The following is a 21,359-nucleotide window of genomic DNA, read 5'->3' on the forward strand; positions in this document are numbered from 1 at the left end:
GCTGCTCCCCCATTCTCTGCATGGCCCCCCCACCATGCCCCTGTAGCACACTCAGCTTGCAGGCATTGCTGGGGATCATTTTGATTGGGGGCGGGTCGTGCGGGAGTCTGGGGGAGCAGGGGCTGGGGTGTGGGGCAGGGCTGTGTGGAGGCGCACCAGGCCAAGCTGTGGAGAAGTCTGGCATGGGGGAGGGAGAAGTGCGATTGAGCGAAGGGGGCCGGGGATGGGAAGGGAGACGCACTCGGACAAACTCATCGGCCAGTCCCTCCTGTGCAGCCTCAGAGCACAGAACCCGTCTGCTCTGCTTCTGCCCCCAGCCCCCCGCCTTCCCGCATGCTGCCCCCTCCCAAGCTCTGCTCCCCCTGCGTAGCTCAGCCGTCCCTGGGTCTGCACGGCTGCGGTTCCATCCGCCCAGTGCTCGCTCCCCAATGCATCTAATCACCGCAGCTGCCTGCCTTGTGCGCTACATTTTCACAGCAGCTGCCAGGGCCTGTTGGTGCCTGTATGGATCCCACAGGCCCTGGGACACTGGCTGCTCCTCAGAGTCAGCAAAACAGCCTCCTTTGTGGAGGAGGGAACTGGGGCTGAGCTTTCCCCTGGAGGGTGAGCCCACCCAGCCCTGAGCCAGCTGACTTCATCCACCCCTTGGCTCAAGACAGCCAGGCTGTAGCCACAGGCTCCTGGCCCAGGATACCAGCCTGGCACCCCCTGGTTACTCCTGGCTCCCCTGGCCTCCCCCCCAGTCCCCGCACCATCCCCAAGCCCCCTCTATCCGGTGGTGCCAAGAGAGCTGGTTTGGTGGCCTGCCCCATGGCACACAGAGAGCATGGGCTCCCCTTGCTTGACCTCTCTGACACCAGGCCCTCCTGTATCAGCTCAGCAGGGCTCCTCTGAAGCCTCCTGTGGGCCCATGGGGGGGCACTTTCACCATGGGGAGCACTTTTCTGTGCCAGGCCCTTCAGCCCCGTGCCTGGCATATGGGTCAGGGTGCAGAGATGCTTGTGCCCACACGTGCTCCTGGCACAGCCTCGGCTCCCATCTGACCCTGGGGGGACTGGAGAGTGCAGAGCTCCTGGCACCCCCCGGCTACAAGGCCGTAAGTGAAGGGCTCCATGTGGCGCCAGTCTGGGAAGGAGCTGGAGCCGGTTCAGACACCAATCCCTGCAGCGATGGAGCTGTACAGAGCCCTGACCAAGGCTGGCTCTGGGCTCCCTGCCCTGGAGCAGTTGCTGGCTGCTCATGGGTCAGGTTGATGGCCCTAGTCAGCGTGGGCAGTGGGTGTTCCTGTGATCAACCTCATTGCCCCAGCCACAGAGTCCCGCTGAGGGGCCACCCATGCCTGATGGCTGCTGCCAAGGAGCTGTTGGCCCTGGGAGACCCTCATTCCAGTAGCCCTATGCCAAGAGAGCACATATGCCCATCCCTATACCCAGGCCTGCAGAGGGGGGCTGAGACCACAGGCTGTGCTGCTCCCGGGCCAGCCAGGGTGGGAGCAGGGCCTGGCAGCCCACACAGTGCGGTGGGGACTGAGCAGGTTGTGGTGCTGACGCGCCGTCCCTCCCGTGTCCTGCTAGTGCTTGGAGTGGCCACAGCACCCCTGGGGATGGGAACAGGGATCCTGAAGAACCTCCATCCCCTATTTCCCTCCCCCGCTGTCCCCACCCATGTCTCTAGCAAACCCTGGAAATCCTGCAGCCCCTGCCCTACTGCCAGCTGATGGGAAGGGGCTACAAAAGGCTGAGGAGCAGATCACTGGCGCCTCGCAGCCCTGACCAGTCAATGTGTGCTCATTGCTGTGGTCTGCCTGGGGTAGAACGCCCTGCACCACTGCCCAAGCCTCAGGGGCATTTGCATGAGCAAAGCAACCTACTGATTTCCTGCTGCCAAGCTGGCTGCAGCAAAAGACAAACCCCTGGTTTCTGGCTGACACCCTGCCAAGATAATGAGCGCAACATCCCCAACCGGTTACAGAGCAGAGCAGAGCACGCCCTGCCCAACCCCCTACCTCTGGCAAACCCCCAAGCAAGCAGATGTCCTCTAGTGCCTTTCATCCAGGAGCTCCTGATGTGTTTCACAGATTTCATCTAGCCTGGGATCCCCTCACCTACAACGCACTGAAATGCAGCCACCTCTGGGGTGGAACAGTTCGTGGCAATGCTGTGCCACCGTTTAGGGCAGGCCATGAAGACAAATTCTGTACCCAATGCAAACTGCAGTGGGGATTTGTGGCTGGCAGACTGCACTTAGCTCTGCTGGAATTTGGGCACCACCCTATCCGTGTGTATTTGGCCTTAGTTGTGTCTTTGAGAGTGAAGAACTGCTGTGTGCCCGTGTGGACTGCCATGGAGAGGGGTTGGTTATTGGATAGTTTGGATGGGGCAGTAGAATCATCCAGTGAGCCTCAAACAAGACTGGGAGTCAGGATCTGGGTCTACTGTTTCTGCTACTGATTGCTGTGTCATCTTGGGCAAGTCACAGCAGCTGCGTGCCTCAGTTTCCCCACCCATAAAAAAGGGGCTAGTAATAAACACCTACCTCCCACAGGACAGTCATGAGGTTTGATTTAGTAAGGGGCTGTCCATAAATTAGGTAACTTTTTTTTGGTGATTTTTCAAGCCCCACCACTCCTGGTAACATTTTGTAACGAACACCCCCACCCCTTAACGTATTACGTGATTTGTGGCCAGCCCCACTTTGAGAGCCTTCCATGGCAGGCGCTCTAGACGGGTGAGATAGGACGTGAATGTGCATGTGTTTATGTCCATTATGTATCTCTCTAATTTGGACATTCTTGACTGATGGTTGCACTTGGACGTCTCCTAGATTGGTAGGAGTTGAAGGCTGGGCCATGTGCCAGTCTTAGGAGGGCAATTAGGTTTCAGCTTTGCCTTGAGGTATTAATGCGCTCCAGACAAATCTTTGTTTGATTTGCAGACTTGCGAGAGAGGTGTCACTATAGAAGGATAAAATCAATGTACAGAATTCATTCATTTCTACATTTTATCCTCACGCAGGCCCCGCTGCTAGTGGAGCAGCCGGCTCCAAAAGGCCCTCGCTCGCTCAGATATTTCTACTTTCCACTTACAGAAATGTACAGCATTAATGCCTCAGACGGGCCACAACTCCCCGGCAATATATAGTGCATGCAGCATGGCTCATGTGCAAGTGCAAACATCTCGTGAAATATAGTATGGCATCCTTTGGCTAAGCTCAGTTTTGTCTCTCAAAAAGATGCATAAAGAGGGGAATCTTGAGCAGGAGCAGAGAGGTTATTTTACCTCCGTTCAGCACTGGCGCGACCACCGCTGGAATCCCGTGTCCAGTTCTGGGGTCCACAAGTCAAGAAGGATCTTGATGAATTGAAGAGGGGTCAGAGACGAGCCACAAGAATAATTAAAGCATCAGAAAACCTGCCTTATAGTGAAAGATGGAAGGAGCTCAATCTATTTAGCTTACCAAAGAGAAGGTGAAGGGGTGACTTGATCACAGTCTATAAGTACCTACGTAGGGAACAAATATTTAATACTGGGCTTTTCAATCTAACAGAGAAAGGTCTAACCCAAGCCAATGGCTGGACGTTGAAGCCAGCAAAATTTGGACTGGAAATAGGGTGGCCAGACAGCAAGTGTGAAAAATCGGGGTAGGGGTGTGTGTGTGGGGGGGGAGTAATAGGAGCCTACATAAGAAAAAGACCCAAAAATTGGGACTGTCCCTATAAAATCAGGACATCTGGTCACCCTAACTGGAAATAAGGCATCAAATGTTAATAGTGAGAGTAACTAACCATTGGGACAATTTCCCACGAGTCCTGGTGGATTCTCCATCACTGGCAAGTTACAAATCGAGCCTGGGGTTTTTCTAACCCAGCTGCTCCAGGGATTGTTTTGGGGCAGGTCTCTGGCCTGTGTCACACCCAGGAAGTCAGATAAAACCATCACAATGATCCCTTCTGGCCTTGGAATCTATGACCCTCAATTCAAGAGCTGACACGTTCTCGAGTAGATCACGGGCCTGATTTAAACCCCATTGAACAGTGGAAACCACTGACTCTAACAGCCACTGGATCACATAGCTGTGTCTAGCCTTTGTACTCAGAGACCCACTCAGTTTTGCCCTCTCTAGAGGCTGTGCCTGTAAGACCATGTATTCTGTGCGATGGAGCTTGTATTTCACTGCTGCTAACTTGGCTGTAACTGTACGGCCCTGTCAAGGTTCCTTCCCCACTCTGAACTTTAGGGTACAGATGTGGGGACCTGCATGAAAACTTCTAAGCTTAACTACCAGCTTAGATCTGGTTTTGCTGCCACCACTCCCAAGTGCTAACTCCCTTCCCTGGGTAGCCTTGAGAGACTCCTCCACCAATTCCCTGGTGAACACTGATCCAAACCCCTTGGATCTTAAAACAAGGAGGACTTAATCATTCCCCCCCTTCACTTTCCCCCCACCAATTCCTGGTGAGTCCAGATCCAATCCCCTTGGATCTTAAAACAAGGAAAAATCAATCAGGTTCTTAAAAAGAAGGCTTTTAATTAAAGAAAGAAAGGTAAAAATCATCTCTGTAAAATCAGGATGGAAAATAACTTTACAGTTACTTAATCAGATTCAAAGAGCCCAGAGGAACCCCCTCTAGCCTTAGGTTCAAAGTTACAGCAAACAGAGGTAAACACTCTAGCAAAAGGGACATTTACAAGTGGAGAAAACAAAGATAAAACTAACACGCCTTGCCTGGCTGTATTACAAGTTTGAAATATGAGAGACTTGTTCAGAAAGATTTGGAGAACATGGATTGATGTCCGGTCCCTCTTAGTCCCAAGAGCGAACAACCACCAAAACAAAGAGCACAAGCAAAAGCCTTCCCCCCACCAAGATTTGAAAGTATCTTGTCCCCTTATTGGTCCTTTGGGTCAGGTGTCAGCCAGGTTACCTGAGCTTCTTAACCCTTTACAGGTAAAAGGATTTTGGTGTCTCTGGCCAGGAGGGATTTTATAGTATTGTACACAGGAGGGCTGTTACCCTTCCCTTTATAGTTATGACAGGCCCAGTGTCCGACACACCGGATGGACCAGACTAGGTGTAACCAGCCCACAGCATCCACCCTGTGACTAGAGAGACGGGCATGTCCGCTTAGAATAAACTTTGTCATGAAACTCCCTGTGCCTTGGGGATTATCGACCTGCGTGCCAGAGGCTGCAGGCACCTGCCGGCCTGGGGCCCTTCCTGGCCATGGCAGCTGGCTTATCTTGCTGGCTGGGAGGATCCACAGGGTCCCTGCTCCAGAGCAGGATTATTGAACGCTCCAGCGCACCAGACTGGGGTGTTAAGGGCTCAACCCCCACAACTCTGCAAGCCACTCGTGGTGGGGAGCAGGCGGGAGTCACTGCAGTGCCTTTCCCCGAGATCCTGCCCCGCGCACTCACAGAACCAGCCCTGCATCCCCAGGCAAGGACAGAGCACGAGGCCCTTGGTCACCAGAGCACGGGCCCTGCGACCGGGAGAGGGACCAGGCTGGCAGAGGCTAGACTCTTATTAGCAGTGCTCTGGGGAAATACGGGCCCGACTTCCGAGTCCCTAGACCTCGCCTGCTCTGCCATGGGAGCGGCAGGCTGCCTGCTTTCGCTGCTGCTTCCGTAAGTGGCTGACACGGGAAGGCCAAGGAACAGCACTGCGCAGAGTCGTGGGGCCGGCAGCTTCGAGCAGTGCTCGAGCCACCGCAGGTCTCCTGGGAGCGCGGCTGCAGGCTCAGGGGCAGCTCAGGGAGAGGAGCCAGTTCAACCAGGGTCTGATTCATTCCCCTTTGGCTCAAGTCTATGCACCGCCACCGCTAGGAATTGAACAGAGGTGGGGAAGGATCCGTGCAGGGCCCCAGCCTGCGGAGGGCATCTGGGCACAATTGGTGCCCCAGAGTGAAGTGAGCACTTGGGCCTCACACAGTGCAGGACTTTGCCCCGTAGTCTGACAGCCCCCGGCTGGGCGAACGTGGGCAGCTGTCACAAGGGGGCTCGCAGGAAAGGCTGACATGGGACGGGGGGCCGCAGTGTCACAGAGCTGGGCCTCAGCCAAGCCCTGGTCCTTTCTGCCCGGCTAGACGCCCTGTGAAGGGGAGGCGGGAGGGGCCAGGCTAGTGAGAGCAGGCAGGGCCATGGGGGTGGGTGTACGATGGGGCTCGTAATCAGGGACCTTGGCTGCAAAGACCCACATTCCACCAGTCTTTCTTCTTGTGTCCTTAGCAAGACACACAAGGCTGGATTCCACTGGGGCAAGGCTCAGCTCAGCCCTTTGTTGAGGGAAGCATCTTCTAAGAAATCCCCTTAGCTGCAGACAGCTCAGCTGTGCCCTTCATTCTGGTGACCCTCAGTGCCCTGCCCGCCCCTGGCAATGGAAGAGGGCAAGGAGTCTGGGTGTCTGATACAGACAGAGGGGCCTTGTGCTTTACGGCAAGGGGACAGGTTCAGATCTGTCACACCGAGGTACGTCCCCTAGGCCCCATTCCCCACGTGTCAGCACTTACACTAGCGCAGGGGAGTATAACACACCCACAGCGGGAGCATTTCACACACCCCGGGCACCCCTGGAAATGTCGGCACAAGGCGACGGAGATTCAAGCAGCGCTGCGTGGGGACGGGGTTTGTCATTTCACAGGACAAGTTGGGATTTCGACTTTTTTTTATCCCCGTCGGAAATGGAACGAAATTTCGCTGTGACGTGAAATCCCCTCCAATGTTCATTCTGGGGTCCATTGAAACGTTTCATTTTGCTAAAATCAAAACATTTCCTTCCGATTTTGACTTGGCGTTTCTGTTCTGAAGCGGCTTTGCATGGCCATTTCTGAAACGCTGAAAATGATACAAACTGTTCCATTCCAAAAAGGAGCAAAAGGCTTTTGAAAAACATCTTCTTGCTAAACAAACCTTGCCTCGAAATGGGCCGGTTGCCACGAAACGTTTCGCTTGCAATAAATCGGTATTTTCCAGCGGAAAAACATCTTGTCAGAGTGTCTGTAAGAACTACTCTAGATTTACTGTAACTGAGGTCAAAGTCTAGCCCAGATCGTTAATAATCCGGCAGCCCCACCCCGCGCATGGTTTCAGTGCTATAAATCGGAGGCTGCATACCAACGCCCACAAACCAGGTAAAAATCGAGTCCCGCCCGCCCCACTGAAAGGGGAGCTGTGCCAAGACCCTGGGGGGAACCCGGAGCGCTGTGAAGTGATATTCATCAGGATTGCTCAGGCCTTTCCTTTATGTCACTGGGGGCAACCACACTTTGCTTAGCCCGGTACCCCTTGTTTTCCTTTCTCTGCCTCACCAGCCAAGACGCAGCCTTGTTGCCCCCAGAAGCAGCACGTGCCTGTGGTCTGTCCTTCTGAGAGCCATGGGACCGTGTGGAGGGGCATTAGCCTTGCTGCTGCCAATGCTAGTCCAGTTCCAGCTGGTGCAACTGGCCCCTCAAGGTCAGGGGCACAAAACCCACCCACTAATCTAAAGGGATAGCATTGGTTAAACAAAGCCTCCCTTGTCCCCTGAGGGATTAACGATACACTGGTCATCTTCTTCCTATGGCTGATGAGCGCAACAACAAGCGTTTTACATGCAGAGGATTAAGCCAGATAACTGTGTCAGGAGTAGCGGAGTGTATCACCCTGATGCCTCCTTCATATGCGTGAATCGGGCACTGAGTCGTTATATGTTCCAGGGTCTCTTCTGGGTGACCACAGTCACACGCTGGAGAGTTTTGAATTTTCCCTTTGTGCAGCAAGTAGCCATGTAGCCGCCTACTGCTCAGCATTGTCCATAGCAGGCAGTGTTTTGAGACAAGGGATGACCCTTGCCAGCTTCAGCATCAGGCCTTTAATCCAGACCCTGTCGTAGGCCAATGACAGGTCTACAAAGGCTGTACTGGTCTTGGTTTTCTTCTGGAATTTGGCCTTGATGTGCATTCCAAGGGCCAAAACTTGGGCGCAGCAACTGCGTTTAGGCCACAATCCCTCTTGTTCTTCGGGGATCACTAACTCGACGAGAGGACTGATTCTCCGGAGGATGATACGTTCCAGGAGTTTGTAGGTCATGCACAGGAGTGATATCGGCCTATAGCTTCCCGGGTTGTCGGTTGGCTTGCCCGGCTTGAGTATGGCCATTACTATCACCTCCCGCCAGGCTTTTGGGATGCAACCAGATTTCACGGTTTTGGTGTCATTTCGCCAGCCAATGGAGTCCCTTAGGGCCTAGTTGATGAAGGAATTCGAGTGGGATACCATCTCCACTGGCCTCCTTCTCTTGCTTGATTGCAGCTAAACTCTCCTTTATTTCATCTGTGCTGCTGGCAGTGGGGGTCTCGTGGAGGGATTGAGGTCATTGCTGGGTGTAGCTAACGATGGATCTCTCCCTTGGTGTTTTTGTCGAGCAGTCCTTTTGTCCTCTCCGCCGGTTTGGAGACTGTGGAGTCAGGCCAGACTTCCAAGGTCCAATATCCCATAGGATTAGTGGCTCCGAGATGCCGTAGTGGGCCCAGGCACAGCGATTGGAGTGTGTGAAGTCCAGACCTTCAACACACTCAATCCACCGCTGGCGTCTGGCTGAGTCTAGACTCTAGCAGGGCCTTCGCAACCTGTGGGCTGCCTGACTGGTTGTTCTGCCAGAGCAGGTTCTGGGCCCCGGGGATGCGCTTCTTGGCAGTGATGGCAAGGAGGCCAACAAACCGGCGATAACATTCCAGTGTTGCCGGGATTCGGATCGCTGCTTTTTGCATGGCTTCCCTATAATAGTCTCAGCCGGCTTTGGCCAGGTTCTGCCGTGGAATTCATTTAGACAGAATCACGGGGATTTCGATGCGCCGTGGGTGATAATGGGCCTGTGCTGGCTGTTGGGGAAGTTGGGAAGTATTTTGATCTTTGGCATGATGGTTGTAGTCGCATTGCCAGCGAGCGGAGTGGAAAGTTGCTCGCGGTTTGGGATCGTCATTAGAACAACGGACTTCAAGAATCCAGGGCCAGATCCTTCCCTGGTGCAAATGGGCAGATGTAAATGACTAGATTGGCGCGAAGGTGATTTACACCAGCTCCCTGCAGCCTCACCATGTTACACCAGCCGAAGATCTGGGCCCAAAAGTATTTTCAAGCCTTTCTGTTGTTTGTTCCTGTCTCCCATTTCCCTCCATTCAGGCAATGCTGGGAGCCTTCCCCCTTGCTGCCGGCCTGTGGCCTTGCTGGCTCTCCTGCGTTAATAGAGAGCATGCCGGCTCTGCCCCTCGTGTACTCACTTGTGTCATACGCTAGTGTTTCACACTCCCCCACGCAGCACAGGGTGCAAGGCCAGAGAACCGGACCCAGTGGCATTTGGCCTCCTCAGCTGCAAAGGATCAGTTCAGTGCCAGAAACTTCCCCTTATCATTGATATTTTAAGATATGCGCCGTGAAGACATGGCTGCTCATAGTAAAATCCCATTTTTAATACACAAATTTAACCAACTGTTGGGTCTAAAAGTACCTGAAGGGACTCTTCATAGCCACGCCCAGCTTGCCTCCCTCCAGGGCATGGGGAGGTTATTTTAGAAATAGGAGAATTTTCTACATGTTGGGAAAAGGATGAAAATTGGTAGTAGACTATTTTTGCTTTGGGGAGGGTGGGGTGGATACCTGGAGGGTTCTGTTATGGGACTGGTCGCTGAGTCATTGTCTCTTCTAGGGGGAGTCACTGCTTCATCGTGACTCATTTTCCCCATCTGTGTAATGGGGAGGCTGATACCAGCCCAACGGCCAAAGGCTACTCCAGAGGAATTTACATCCCCCAGCACTTTACAAGCTGTAACTGGTTGAGACACATCTCGGTTCTCCCCAAACCCCCAGCCCCCACCCCCTGGAGCTGGATCAAGTGTCACAAAGAGATGGAGCCAAAGAAAAAATCCCAGATCCAGACAGCCTGGTTTTTGGGGCACAGGCCCATCTCTAATCATAACCCCCATTGTACAGATGGGAGAAACTAAGGCACAGAGAGGCTCAACATGAAATCCAACTTGTGCAGCACTGTACCATCGGGGAAAATCCTTCCTGACCCCAGCCAGCCATGGGGGTCGGCCCTGCGGCATGAGCGTGGCGCCTCCTGGTGAGCAATGGTACTGCTGTTCAGGGACACTGGAATGGCAGCGCTGCCTGGTTTTCAGCTCACTAAGCGTCGTTCTTGTCTCCCCAGGCGAGCGACGATGGGGAGAGCATCGGGCACTGCCCCTTCTGCCAGCGCCTCTTCATGATTCTGCTGCTCAAGGGGATCCCCTTTACTCTGACCACAGTGGATATGAAGAGGTGAGGACGCAATGGGAACCATAGAATATGGTCAGCACAGCCCCAGGGCGCTACCCCACCCACCTGCATGGTTTTACCATTGAGCGCCCTGCCAGTCCCCCAACTCCCCCTTTCCTCTGGCAGTGCGTCTGCCTGGCTGACTCACACCCAGCACCGCCGCTGCCAGCTCCCTGACTGTGCCAAACGGCCCCGAGCTCAGGGTGGTGGCGCCACACAGATCACGAGACTGGAGAGCACAAATTCCCCCTTCCCCACCCCCGACGGCCCAGCTCCCTGCCCCCCATTGGCCCAGCCCTGGATAAAGAATTGCCGAGGGGGCGTGGGCAGCTGCGGGTGGGCAGGAGGGTTGGAGGCTCCTGCTGCAATCAATGCCAGCGCGCTCACGGAGCACGTCTGGAAAGCCTGCGGGCAGGGCTGGGAACCTGGCCCTGGCTGCTGTCTGGTGGGACAATGCTGCAACCCCCACCCTGCCGCCAGTGCCAAGGCGGGAGCATCCGTCTGTCAGAGCCCTGAGGGCAGCCCCTTCCCACGGCCAGGGCTCCTGGGCACCCGCTTCCCACGGCAGAGCCCCGCGCACTCGGCCGGTTGGAGCCGGCACTAAGCAGGGGGTAGCAGTCGCGGGCGCTCAGCCCTTGGGAGGCCGGGACAGGCAGCTGGGGCTGTCTCCCGTGTGGCAGCGCTGGCCAATAGCCGGCATCAGGGCAGCCGGAAGCCTTTGTATCACTGCTCTCTGCAGCCGGGCGGGTGGGCCGGCAGCAGCTGGTCTGCACCCAGCAGGAGGGTGACCAGCACCTGCTGCCCTCTGCCCCAGCAAGCCCCCGGGCAATGCCCTGGGGTGACCGAGAGCCTCTGCCCTCCCTCTGCAGGGCCCTGGATGTGCTGAAGGATTTTGCCCCAGGAGCCCAGCTGCCCGTGCTGCTGTATAACGGGGAGCCCAAAACCGACACCAACAAGATCGAGGAGTTCCTGGAGGAGACCCTGGGCCCCCCAAAGTGAGTGGGGTCGGCCCCTCCCCCATGTGGGCACAGCAGGAGATCAGCCCCACAGGGGAGTCCGGGCCGGGGCATCAATCCAGAGCGGGGGGAAGAGGGGAGAGGAGTCCCTGCGGTGATGGGAGGCAAGGTGGGCTGGGGAATCGGGGCCAGGCAGGGTGTGAGGGTCAAGGGGGCACAGGTGGGACCAGCGGGGGAGGATGAGGGGAAACCATGGATGGGGGAGGGGAATGGGGCGAGAGAGGAGACCGAGCAGGCCAGAGAGGAGGGGAGGAGGGACGGTTCTCAGGGCATCGCAGTGAGCTGTGGTGCCCAGGGCAGAGGGGCACAGGCTGAGCCCCCAGCCCCCTCTCCCTCCCTCCCTTTGCCTCCTGCAGCTTCCCCAGTCTGGTTCCCCGGTACAAGGAGTCGAGCACGGCCGGGAACGACATCTTCCACAAGTTCTCTGCGTTCATCAAGAACTCGCTGCCGGCCCAGGATGAGGGTGAGGGAGTCGGCTCACCAAGGGACGGGCGGGGTGTGTGTGTCCACATGCAGCCACGTGGGGCTAACACCGCTGCCACCACCAGAGCCCGGACCCCCCCAGTGGTCCCCCACGGCACTGCACGTACTGGCTGCTGCGCCCCTGGCTGTGTTCCTGCCCAGTGGGATCCCGTGAGCACATGGGACAGGACAGGGCGAGGGGTCATATTCACCCAGCAGCCTCCCCGACCCCCATGCAGCTGAGCGAGGCCACAGCCTGGCTCTCCCGTCCGGCCCCTCCTCTGCTGCTGGCCCTTGTCATGGCACGGACTGGGGGGGTGAAGGGCTGGCTCCAGAGGGGCTCCCTCTTCCCCCACCAACACGGGTCGAGTCTGCCCTGGAGGGGCTCCCCCAAGAGGCCGGAGGGGGTTCACACCCTGGCGCATGCAGCCATCTGCTGCTCTGCCCAGTCCCTGATAGAAACCCAGGTGTGGGGATAGCCGGGGGCCCTCAGTGCCCTGGTGTGTGTGTGTGGGGGGGGGTCACCCCCATTCTGGGGGTGACTAGTGAGGCTGGCAGGCCAGCTCCACCCTGCAGGAAATGCCACCTCTCCCAGCGTGCAAATGCCCCAAGAGCCCCCCAGCCCCTCTCTGCACAGGGGGGAGGGGTGCCAGCAGTGCCGTGTCACTTGAGGACCCCCACCCCTCCCCGGGCAGGTGCCAGCTGTGCAGTGACTCTCTGGCCTCCACCCCCAGTGCTACAGAAGAACCTGCTGAAGGCCCTCCTGAAGCTGGACCGGTACCTGAGCACCCCCCTGGAGTACGAGCTTGTCCGGGACCCCAGCCTCACCATCTCCCACAGGAGGTTCCTGGACAGTGACCAGCTGACACTGGCCGACTGCAGCCTGCTGCCCAAACTGAACATTGTCCATGTGAGTACGGGTGCCCCGGGGGTGGGACCCCCACAGCCACCGCCAGCCTCCTGCCACCATCCCCAATCCATATGGCACCCCCAGCCACCACCCCCTAGCCCCGTAGGACCTCCACAGCCACCGCCAGCCCCCCCACCATCTCCAATCCATATGGCACCCCCAGCCACCACCCTCTACCCACGTGGGACCCCCCCACAGCCACCACCAACCCCCTGACCAGCCCCAATCCATACAGCCACCCCACCATCTTCCACCCATATGCCCCCCTAGCCACTGACAGCCCCCCCACCAACCCTTACCCAGCAACTGACAGCCCCTCATGAGTCCCCACCCATACAGCCCCCTCCCAGCCACTGACAGCCCCACCATCCCCCACCCGTATGTCCCCCCCCAACCTACCACCAGCCCCTCCCCCCCCATCATCTTCCACCTTTATGGCCTCCCCAGTCACTGCCTACCTACCCCTCGCCCACTCTTCCCCTCCCCCTACCATCTAGAACATCCCCTTCCCCTGCCCCCCATCTGTGACGGCCCACCGCCCTCCATTCTGCCCCCTGCCCTGCGCACCAGCCCCCGCCTTGCCCGAATGAGTTTCTCTGACACAGGAGCGGATCGAGACCAGACCCCAGGAGCCAGGCAGCTCTGGGCTCTGTCACAGCTTTATTCAAGCCTGCGAGGAGTTGCAATGGGGAAGGTGGGTTAGCTGTGGGGCCACGGGGACTTCCCGGGGCCAGGTGAGTTGGGTGAGGGGTAGGTCCGGGCTGAGCTGGTTAGCTGTGGGGGCGGGCAAGGTGGGTTAGCTATGGGGCCAGCCTGGTGCTGGGCAGGTTAGCTGAGGGAGGTGCGGGGCCTTGGGGGCAGGTGAGGGGGTGTGGGGCCAGCCTGGGACAGGAGGAGGATATATCCATTAGGACACTCTCTCCATTCACCCCACCTCTGTCCCCAGATCGTGTGCAAACACTACCGGCAGCTGGGGATCCCCCAGGAGCTGCGCGGGATCTGGCGCTACCTGGACAGCGCGGGGGAGGCCAAGGAGTTCAAATACAGCTGCCCCAACAGCGAGGAGATCGTGCAGGCCTATCGCACCGTGGTCAGGCCGCTCAAGTAGGCAGAGCCCGACGCTGCCTCTGCTCAGCCTGCCGCTGCCCTGCGCCCACTGCTCATAGTGCCCTGCCCGGCCTGGTCCTTCTTCATCTCTCTGCCCATGAACATCAGACAAGGGTTGAGGGAACTGGACCCTCTCGCCTCCCCTGGGCGCAGCAGCCTCGGGGCTAGGCCAGCCTGGACTCCTGGGGGGCAGAGGAAGCCGCGTCCCCTTCGCCAGTCAGGACACTGCAGCAGAACACAGGACAGGACAGGACGGGACGGGACCTCCTGGCTCCTCAAACCCAGTCGCCATCCCCTTCCTGTACTTATTGGGGGGAGCTTGTTCAGCACCTCTTCCTCCCCCCCGCCCCACGTGACCCTCGTCTACCTCCTGCCGCCAGAGCCTCCTCCTGGCAACCCAGCTAACGCTCTCCTTTCAGCTCCTGCTCCACCGGCTGCAGAGAGGGCAGCCTCGGGCTCTGCCCCTGGCATGGGGTAAGGGCAGAGGGGCTCCGAGTACCAGCAGGGGGCCCTGGCACAGCTAGGGACCGGCTCTGTCTATACCAGAGCACGGCCTCCGGGGGGGGGGGGGGGGGGGGGGGAGAACAGGAATCGTAAAGCAGGAGTGGGGCAGACAGCGTACATTGGGAAGGAGCCTTCCGCTGTCCCGGAGCTCAGCCGGGGGCAGGGCAGGGCAGGGCAGCTGGCCCCAGCCTGTGGAGGGGGCCTGGCAGGGCAGATGAGCCCAGGAGAGGTGAGGGGCAGAGAAGAGCAGTGGGAGCCCAGAAAGTTGCATGACCCTCCCTTGCTGGGCTCAGCCATGCTCTCTCCACGGGGGCTGCTAGCTGGGCCCTGTCGGCACGAGCAGTTAGTGTCCAGCAGTGGCTCAGGTCTGCCCCGCTTAGAGACAGGCCAGGCCACCAGGGGAGATGGAGGCCGGAGCACGCACAGCAGCCCTGGCAGCGGACACCTGCCCCAGGAGACAATCGTGTGGGACGTGGGGCTGGGCTGGTGCAGCCATTGCAGAGAGCCCGTGTGGCCTCACCACAGCCTTTGAAGATCAGCGCAGGGCCCGGGAAGCCCTGCATGGCTCGGCCGGGCTGCCAGTGCAGGACTCCGGGCTGGTGACTCCTGGCTCCCAGCAGGCGATCGCCTTTGGCCGTTACTCAGCCCAGTAGCCAGAAGGAGTTCAACCGGGAATGAGTCTGTCCCCTCCCCATTCTATGGGGGAAAGGGGGGACTTGTATTATGGCAGAGCATTTAAAAATCAATAAATAGGAAAGCAAAGAGGTGGTGATGTCATGAATGAGCAGCCTGCTACGGAGATGGGGCAGGGCTCGAGGGCAGAGTCTCACCCCCACCCACCCCAGCTCCACTCAGCCACAGGGAGAGGGGATGCCCGCAAGGCGCTAGATACATCTCCACCTCCACAACAGCCCTGCAGAGACTTCAGACCCCGACCCGCCTCCCTACAGCCCAGCCCGTCACTGGGCGGCAAACGCCCCCTGCACGTGGAGTGGGAGCTTTGCAGGAGAGACGATCCGAGCAGGCTGGAGTCATGGGTTTATTTAGAATAAGTTACAGACACACAGCATGGAGTTAAAACATTGGTAGAAAAGTCATTAAAAAAGTAATTCATGACAAGCCCCTTGCATGGAGCGACAGCAACGGGACGGCCTGCCAGCAGCGGGGACTGAAGGGAGCAGCTGGGAAGCGCAGGCTCGACCCCCTGGTGTGTGCAGCGACTCTGCCCAGAGCTCAGGTCATGGCCTCCGTTGGAGGCTCTGCTCCCCGCCCCGGCTGCATGGCTTGTGGTCATAGTGGAGGGTTCCTGGCCACGTCCACTCCCCACGATGTGGTTGGGCACAGGGCAGGGCAAGGCTCTCAGCATTCACACACGGTGTGTGGCAGGAGGCTGCACGTTCATAGGTAGGCGGTAAACTAGTCTGAACAACTCATTAAAAAGCTTCATTAAGGGGACGCACATCAGAGGGGTCCAGGCTGGGTCAGGAGTCTTCAAAATCCACCCCGGTCGGTGCCTTCTTACTGGAAGAGAACTAGGGTTACCAACTTTCTAATTTCTGAAAACCAGACCCTCCCCCTCATCCTGTCTCTTCCCCGAGGCCCCACTCCTTGCCCCGCCTCTTCCCCTGAGGCCCCGCCCCCCCATTCACTCCCCCCACCCCCCCAGCTCAATCTTCTCCACCTTCCTCCTCCACCAGCTGGGCTCCCTCTGCTCTGGGGCCGGGATGGGAGCTGCAGCCGGATGTGGAGCCTGCTGTCTGCCTGCCCATGAGGCAGGTAGGAAGGAGGTGGCCATGGCTGAGCAGGAGCTGGTGCAGGTTGATGTCCCTCCCCCTCCCGTCCGTGGTAACCAGCCTTTTGGTGTCCAGTCAATACATCTGACCGGACATCTGGCCACACTAAAGAGAACAGAGAAAGGGGTTGAGTCGCTGGCTGCGGCACTTGGACAAGCAAACTCAGAGGGCCATATTGGCAGCTCTGTAGCTGCTAGCCAGCGTACAAACCCCGCCTGGTCAAGGCTACCAGGCAATGGCCCAGCACATGTCTGTCCAGGCTGGCTCCAAGTGGCCATTGCAGGTCACTGGGCTGCAGGCAGTGACCCGGGGCTGGGGCTCAGAGGCTGGGAGAGGAGCAGACCCTGAGAGAGGAGCAGACCCTGGGGGAATTACCTTTTGAATCCTGGGTTAATGAGAGACTCTCCTGGGACTCGTTTCTTGGCTGTCACGGCTGAGCCGCCTCCCCTGTTCTTCCTGGGACTCAGGTCTGCTCAGAAAGGATGAGAGCCGCTGGTCAAAGTGCTGCTGCGGCCAGGCCAGGGTGAAACCTCGTGTGGCGACATGAGGCTGCATTTACTCAGCCCGGGAGCCACAGAACACCACGGGGTCTGTCTGTGGCCAGTGGCCTCTATAAAGCCATTACCAGCAAGCCACCAGGGACACGCCGAACCTGTGCTTTTGGGCAAGAGGGTCCCCGTTCCATCCTCACTGCTGTTGCTGTGTGCCAGGTTGCCCCGCTGAGGGCAGAGGCGCTCCTGGTTGTCACCAGGTTTATGGTGGTGTTTAGAGAGGGACATGCTCCTAATGAGCACTGGAGTGACACTGGCTAGAGAGCAGAGTCCTTTCAGTGCCTGGCAACGTTCCCACCGTGAATCCAGGTGGAGGGGCATTAGAGCAATGTTGGCCAGCGTGCGGTATTGGCGGTGGATCTCAGACACAGCACATGCCCCACGGCTGAGTTATTGTCACCGTCGGACACGAACGTCTCGATTCCCTGACTTTCAGTGACCGTCGGTGAACCCCAACGTTGCATTAACATGGCGGGGGGCATTTAAGGGGGAGTGGTGGTGTCCTATTCATGGTGCACCGGGGAGTTCTGGAGAGCGAATGTATCCAACAGCAAGAAACTTTATGTGGAGCAAACTGCAAGCAGGGCAGCAAAATCCTGACAACCATCCCATCCCTACCTGGGATCAACAGCCTTTGGCTCTGTAGCAGGTTCTTCTCTGGACTGCATGAAGCAGCAGCAGCATCCTCTGCAGCTGGGAGAAGGAGACAGATGACATCTGGTCACGGTTTGCCCCAGGTGCAGCGTACACGGCCCCGTGCTCCCAGATCAGCTGCTGCGTGCAGTGGTCAGCACCACCCGGGAGGAGGTGCAGAGCAAATGGGAGAAGGGCGAAGTGCACATGGGCTTAGAGTGATGCTTGCACAGCTGGACTTGAAAATACTCCCGAGCTGCGTTCTCTTCCTAGTGCCTCCCCCACAACCCTGCCCTGCACCCCGCAATGGGTCACCATCAAACTCCCAGGGCACGGTGCCAAAAAGTCCCTGTTTGCACTCGGTCATCTCCAGCTGGGTTGTTCTATTTACACTCTCCTCGCATCCACCTGCCCGAACAGCCAGCAAACAACCACAGGCCTTTACTCTTCTGTGGCCAACTGAGGTCCTGGCAGGCTCCAGCTATAAACCAATCCAACTATGGCTTCTCACCAGCCCTTCACACTCCCAACTTCTGCACCATACCAGAGCAACAGCCCTGAGGGCCGGGCCTCCTTCCATGACTGTGTGGGAGAGGCGAGGGGGGATGCAAGTTACCCCAGACTCACAGGAGGGCAGCACAACCCCATCAGCACCCCCAGCACACACACCCCCTCCGAGGCTGGCTCTGCACCCCAGCGTGCTGTCCACACACAGGCTGGCCCAGTCGCAGCTTAGTTTTCCAAGTGCAGGTAAAACATTTTCCTCCATTATAGGTGGCCATGGTGCAGCCACCTCCAAGCACCAGCTTCCCACACACCCCGAGGGCCATAATGAGGAACCCTGAATTAAAGCGGTGGACAGCAGATAGTAAGATAATGGCAGCTGAAATCAATGGCCCCCTTCCCAGATTCCAAAAAACACGCACACACACACACACACACACGGTACCTTCAAGACGTTTCTCCAGGCTGCTGACACACCCCACTAAGCCAAACATCAGCGCCTGCAACTGTTTCCTAGCTTCAGAGCAGGGTAGCTTGAATAGGTCAAAAGTCAAGCTCCAGGTACCTTCCTTCAGCTGCAGGGTGGCTTTGCTGTCACGCACCGTCAAGGCAGCTGCTCTGTGCTCAAAAGCTTCTCTGTGCAAGGAAGAGATTGGAGTGAGACAAGGGTTTCCAGACCCACCGGAACGAGCCCTGATTATTCATTCCCAGGTGGACGATCTCACCTGAACTTTGTGCTGTAATCTTCAGAAGGACACATCCCACTCTGGGACTTCTGAAAGAGAGAGACCCCCAGAAGAAGGCTTAGCCGCCAATGACAGACACAAGGGGCCTGATCCCGCTCTACCGCATGTAGCCACTTACACCAGCGAGCGCGGGTGCAAAGCACCCTCTGATTTTACAACCACTCTGTACCGGTGGAAGCAGCCATACAAGGCCCTAGAGTTATGGATTGGCATTGAGCTACATCACACCGGCCTCTTCATTGCAGAGGAGGATTCCTTCCTCCCACCGAAAGAGATCATTAGTGACCAAATGACTGCTGGATGACCTCGCAGAGAGCAAGTACCCCCTGGGGTACATGGAGCGCATCTTACAGCTACCTGCACCGCTACAAATGCGGGCCTTGTTTCTAAGCTGAATTTGTCTGGTTTTAACTTCCAGACGCTGGTTCTTGTAGGGCCTTCTCCACTAGACCGAAGGACACTTCAGTACCTGGTTTTTTCTCCCCCATTAAGGTACTTATACATAGGTTTGGAAAGATTTAATGTTTATGGATATCAGTAAACACTGATTTCTGCGCATACACTCAAACGGATGAAAAATATTTCCATTGCCTATCTCTAAGTTTTGATTATTATCAAAGTAAGAAAAATACCACCTGAGAACTTATTAGAGGTTGATTGAAGGATATTTACTTTCGATATTTTGACATGTGATACTGACAATGTGTGTTTTAAAGCTTTATAACAATTAACTTTTTAATCTCAACATCAACTGTCATTTAATTATTGTCTGACCCCCCACTAATTTCCCACAACTGTGAAAATTTAAATCCATGAAAATATTAAAAAATTCTTTAAAATAAACATTGATATTATCCATCAAAATTATAAAAAATAAAAATTGAATTCTGCCAAGCCTACTTTTACAGCCACAATAAATATAAATTATTGTTCCTAAAAGCTTGGATAATAACCCTTTAAAGTTATAATTGGACACTTTGGTTTTCTTAGGATTATTTTTTCCCCGATTTTCTCTGCTTATTTTCAGGCCAAGTGTGATGTTTTTAAAGGAGCCAAACTGCTGTTTTTTAATCCATGTTTTTAAAACATTGCTCTCCTTAAATTATAACATTTGTATAAAGTTTAACAACCCCCTGGTCCCCGCCACATTTGCAGGTCCCCTTTAAGTTGACTTGATGTATGTGGTACCCATTGTGACTAGCATCTCAGCCACCCAAGGTTGGAATCTGCACAATTGTTACCTACGTGTCCCTCCAGCTTCTCCAGGGTGAAATCAGTACTCCACACCTCGGATGCATTGGTTACACTGGGGAAACAAGACGTGATGAAGTTAAAGGGACATTATCAACGTGACATCTAGCCCATTAAAAAAAAAAATGGTTGAAGTAGTTTGGGGCCCTGTGCCAGCTGTGGTTTTTACAATCACACTGTCCTGTGTTTAAGAATTGTTTTACTCTCTTCTTTTACTCTGGGGAAGACCAGCCCAAACAGGGGAAAGTAACTTAACTGCTGGGAACCCATTATACCAGGGAACCAGTGACCTGTAGGACAGGTCAGAAAGGAGCTATTTCTCCAATCTTTCAGATACAGCCCTGGGTGTGAGTTGTAAGAAGAGAATGTCAATCATTCAGACAGAAATGCAATTTTAGTTGGCATCCCTTTAATACAAAAAGCAGAACAGTTCAAATCAAGAGAGTTGTATTCTCCTTCCTCAGTTGTCACTTTATAACCTCCCGGCCGTGCAAAGGGGCCCTCAATGAAGCCCAAATGCCATGTAGGTCCCCTTTAAGGACTCCCTTTGTGCTGCTAGGTGGAGGGGAAACTGAGATCCAGGCCCTGGCATTCGTTTTTAAAAAGGGGCACACAGAATTTAGATGCCGGGTCTGTGTGGACTCGTGTTTCCGAGATTCCCACCTCGGGTTAGTCTCTTAGTGGGAATCATGTTGGGGTTGGATTTAAACTCTTCTCTTGCGCGGGTTGCCACGGGTGCCATGAGCTAACGCAGGAGAGCCTGACCCGGGCGGGCGGACTCACGTCTCCATTGTCCCAAGGGAGACCCCCAAGGCGAGAACAGGCAGGAAACAGCCGAGAACCGGACCGGCTCTGGCCACCCGAGGCGCTACTGACGCGGGGAAGCCGGCGCCCCGCCTGGACCTGGGGCTTTGCATCAGCCCCTGCCCGGCCCTTTAACCCCACACGCCGCAGAACCCTGCGGGGAAATCGAGCCCCGCCCCGCCCCCAGGCGGCTCCAGCCACGCGCGGGGGCTCGGCAGCGCTGCCCCCGGGAACCCGCCCGCCCCACGGGCTGCGTCCGAGGGGCAGTAGCCGCCCGCGCCCCGGGAAGCAGGACCCCGCCGGTTTGGCTCAGCCCCCCCCCGGGGCGTGCGGACCGCACGGGGGGCGGGGGAGGGATTTCCCCGGGCGCTGGGGGCTCACAGCGGCGCCCCCCCCGAGCTGGAAGGGGGGGCTCCCTGCAGCCTCGCGCCCCCCGGGGTACGGGGGGGGGGTCAATGCCCCGCACTTACTAGACATCGAAGCCGCTGCTCCCCGGCGCGGCGCAGTAGCACAGATACTGGTGCCCCCCGTGCCACAGGGCGTGGAAGGGGCCCGCAGGCTCCGCCATCCCGGGGGCGAGGACCCGGCAGCGGGGCTGGGGGCTGCTCCCCTGCCAAAGGCCGGGGCAGGAAGGGGCGGGCCGAGCGCGTCTCTTTAAACCTCCCAGCCGGGCTTAAAGGGGGCCGGGCCGGGCAGGTTTCCGCTTTTCGTGCCGAATGGAAACAGGTTTCGCTCTGGATTGAGCCCGGCCAGGCGCAGGAGGCCCGGGACGTGAAACTGACCCCA

The 21,359-nt window shown here is 56.9% G+C and overlaps 2 protein-coding genes across 2 annotated transcripts; one reads left to right on the forward strand and one right to left on the reverse strand.

Annotated features, from left to right (window-relative positions):
• The first annotated feature begins 10,224 nt into the window (after positions 1–10,224).
• On the forward strand, positions 10,225–13,788 carry CLIC3 (chloride intracellular channel 3). Its single transcript, XM_026658499.1, has 5 exons — positions 10,225–10,295; positions 11,162–11,287; positions 11,665–11,771; positions 12,505–12,680; positions 13,627–13,788. Exons 1-5 carry the CDS (start codon positions 10,240–10,242, stop codon positions 13,786–13,788), a joined length of 627 nt encoding a protein of 208 aa, XP_026514284.1. The 5' UTR covers positions 10,225–10,239.
• Positions 13,789–15,317: 1,529 nt separating this feature from the next.
• Positions 15,318–21,277, reverse strand: PAXX (PAXX non-homologous end joining factor). The gene is made up of 7 exons (XM_024210182.3): positions 21,044–21,277; positions 19,764–19,824; positions 18,498–18,547; positions 18,218–18,408; positions 17,254–17,328; positions 16,460–16,553; positions 15,318–15,812 (listed from the first exon to the last, which is right to left on the reverse strand). Exons 1-7 carry the CDS (start codon positions 21,139–21,141, stop codon positions 15,773–15,775), a joined length of 609 nt encoding a protein of 202 aa, XP_024065950.1. The 5' UTR covers positions 21,142–21,277; the 3' UTR covers positions 15,318–15,772.
• Between the last annotated feature and the right edge of the window lie 82 nt (positions 21,278–21,359).

The sequence above is a fragment of the Terrapene carolina genome, unplaced genomic scaffold, assembly GCF_002925995.2.
Source record: "Terrapene carolina triunguis isolate 2854851 unplaced genomic scaffold, T_m_triunguis-2.0 Scaffold449, whole genome shotgun sequence".
Lineage (NCBI taxonomy): Eukaryota > Metazoa > Chordata > Testudines > Emydidae > Terrapene > Terrapene triunguis.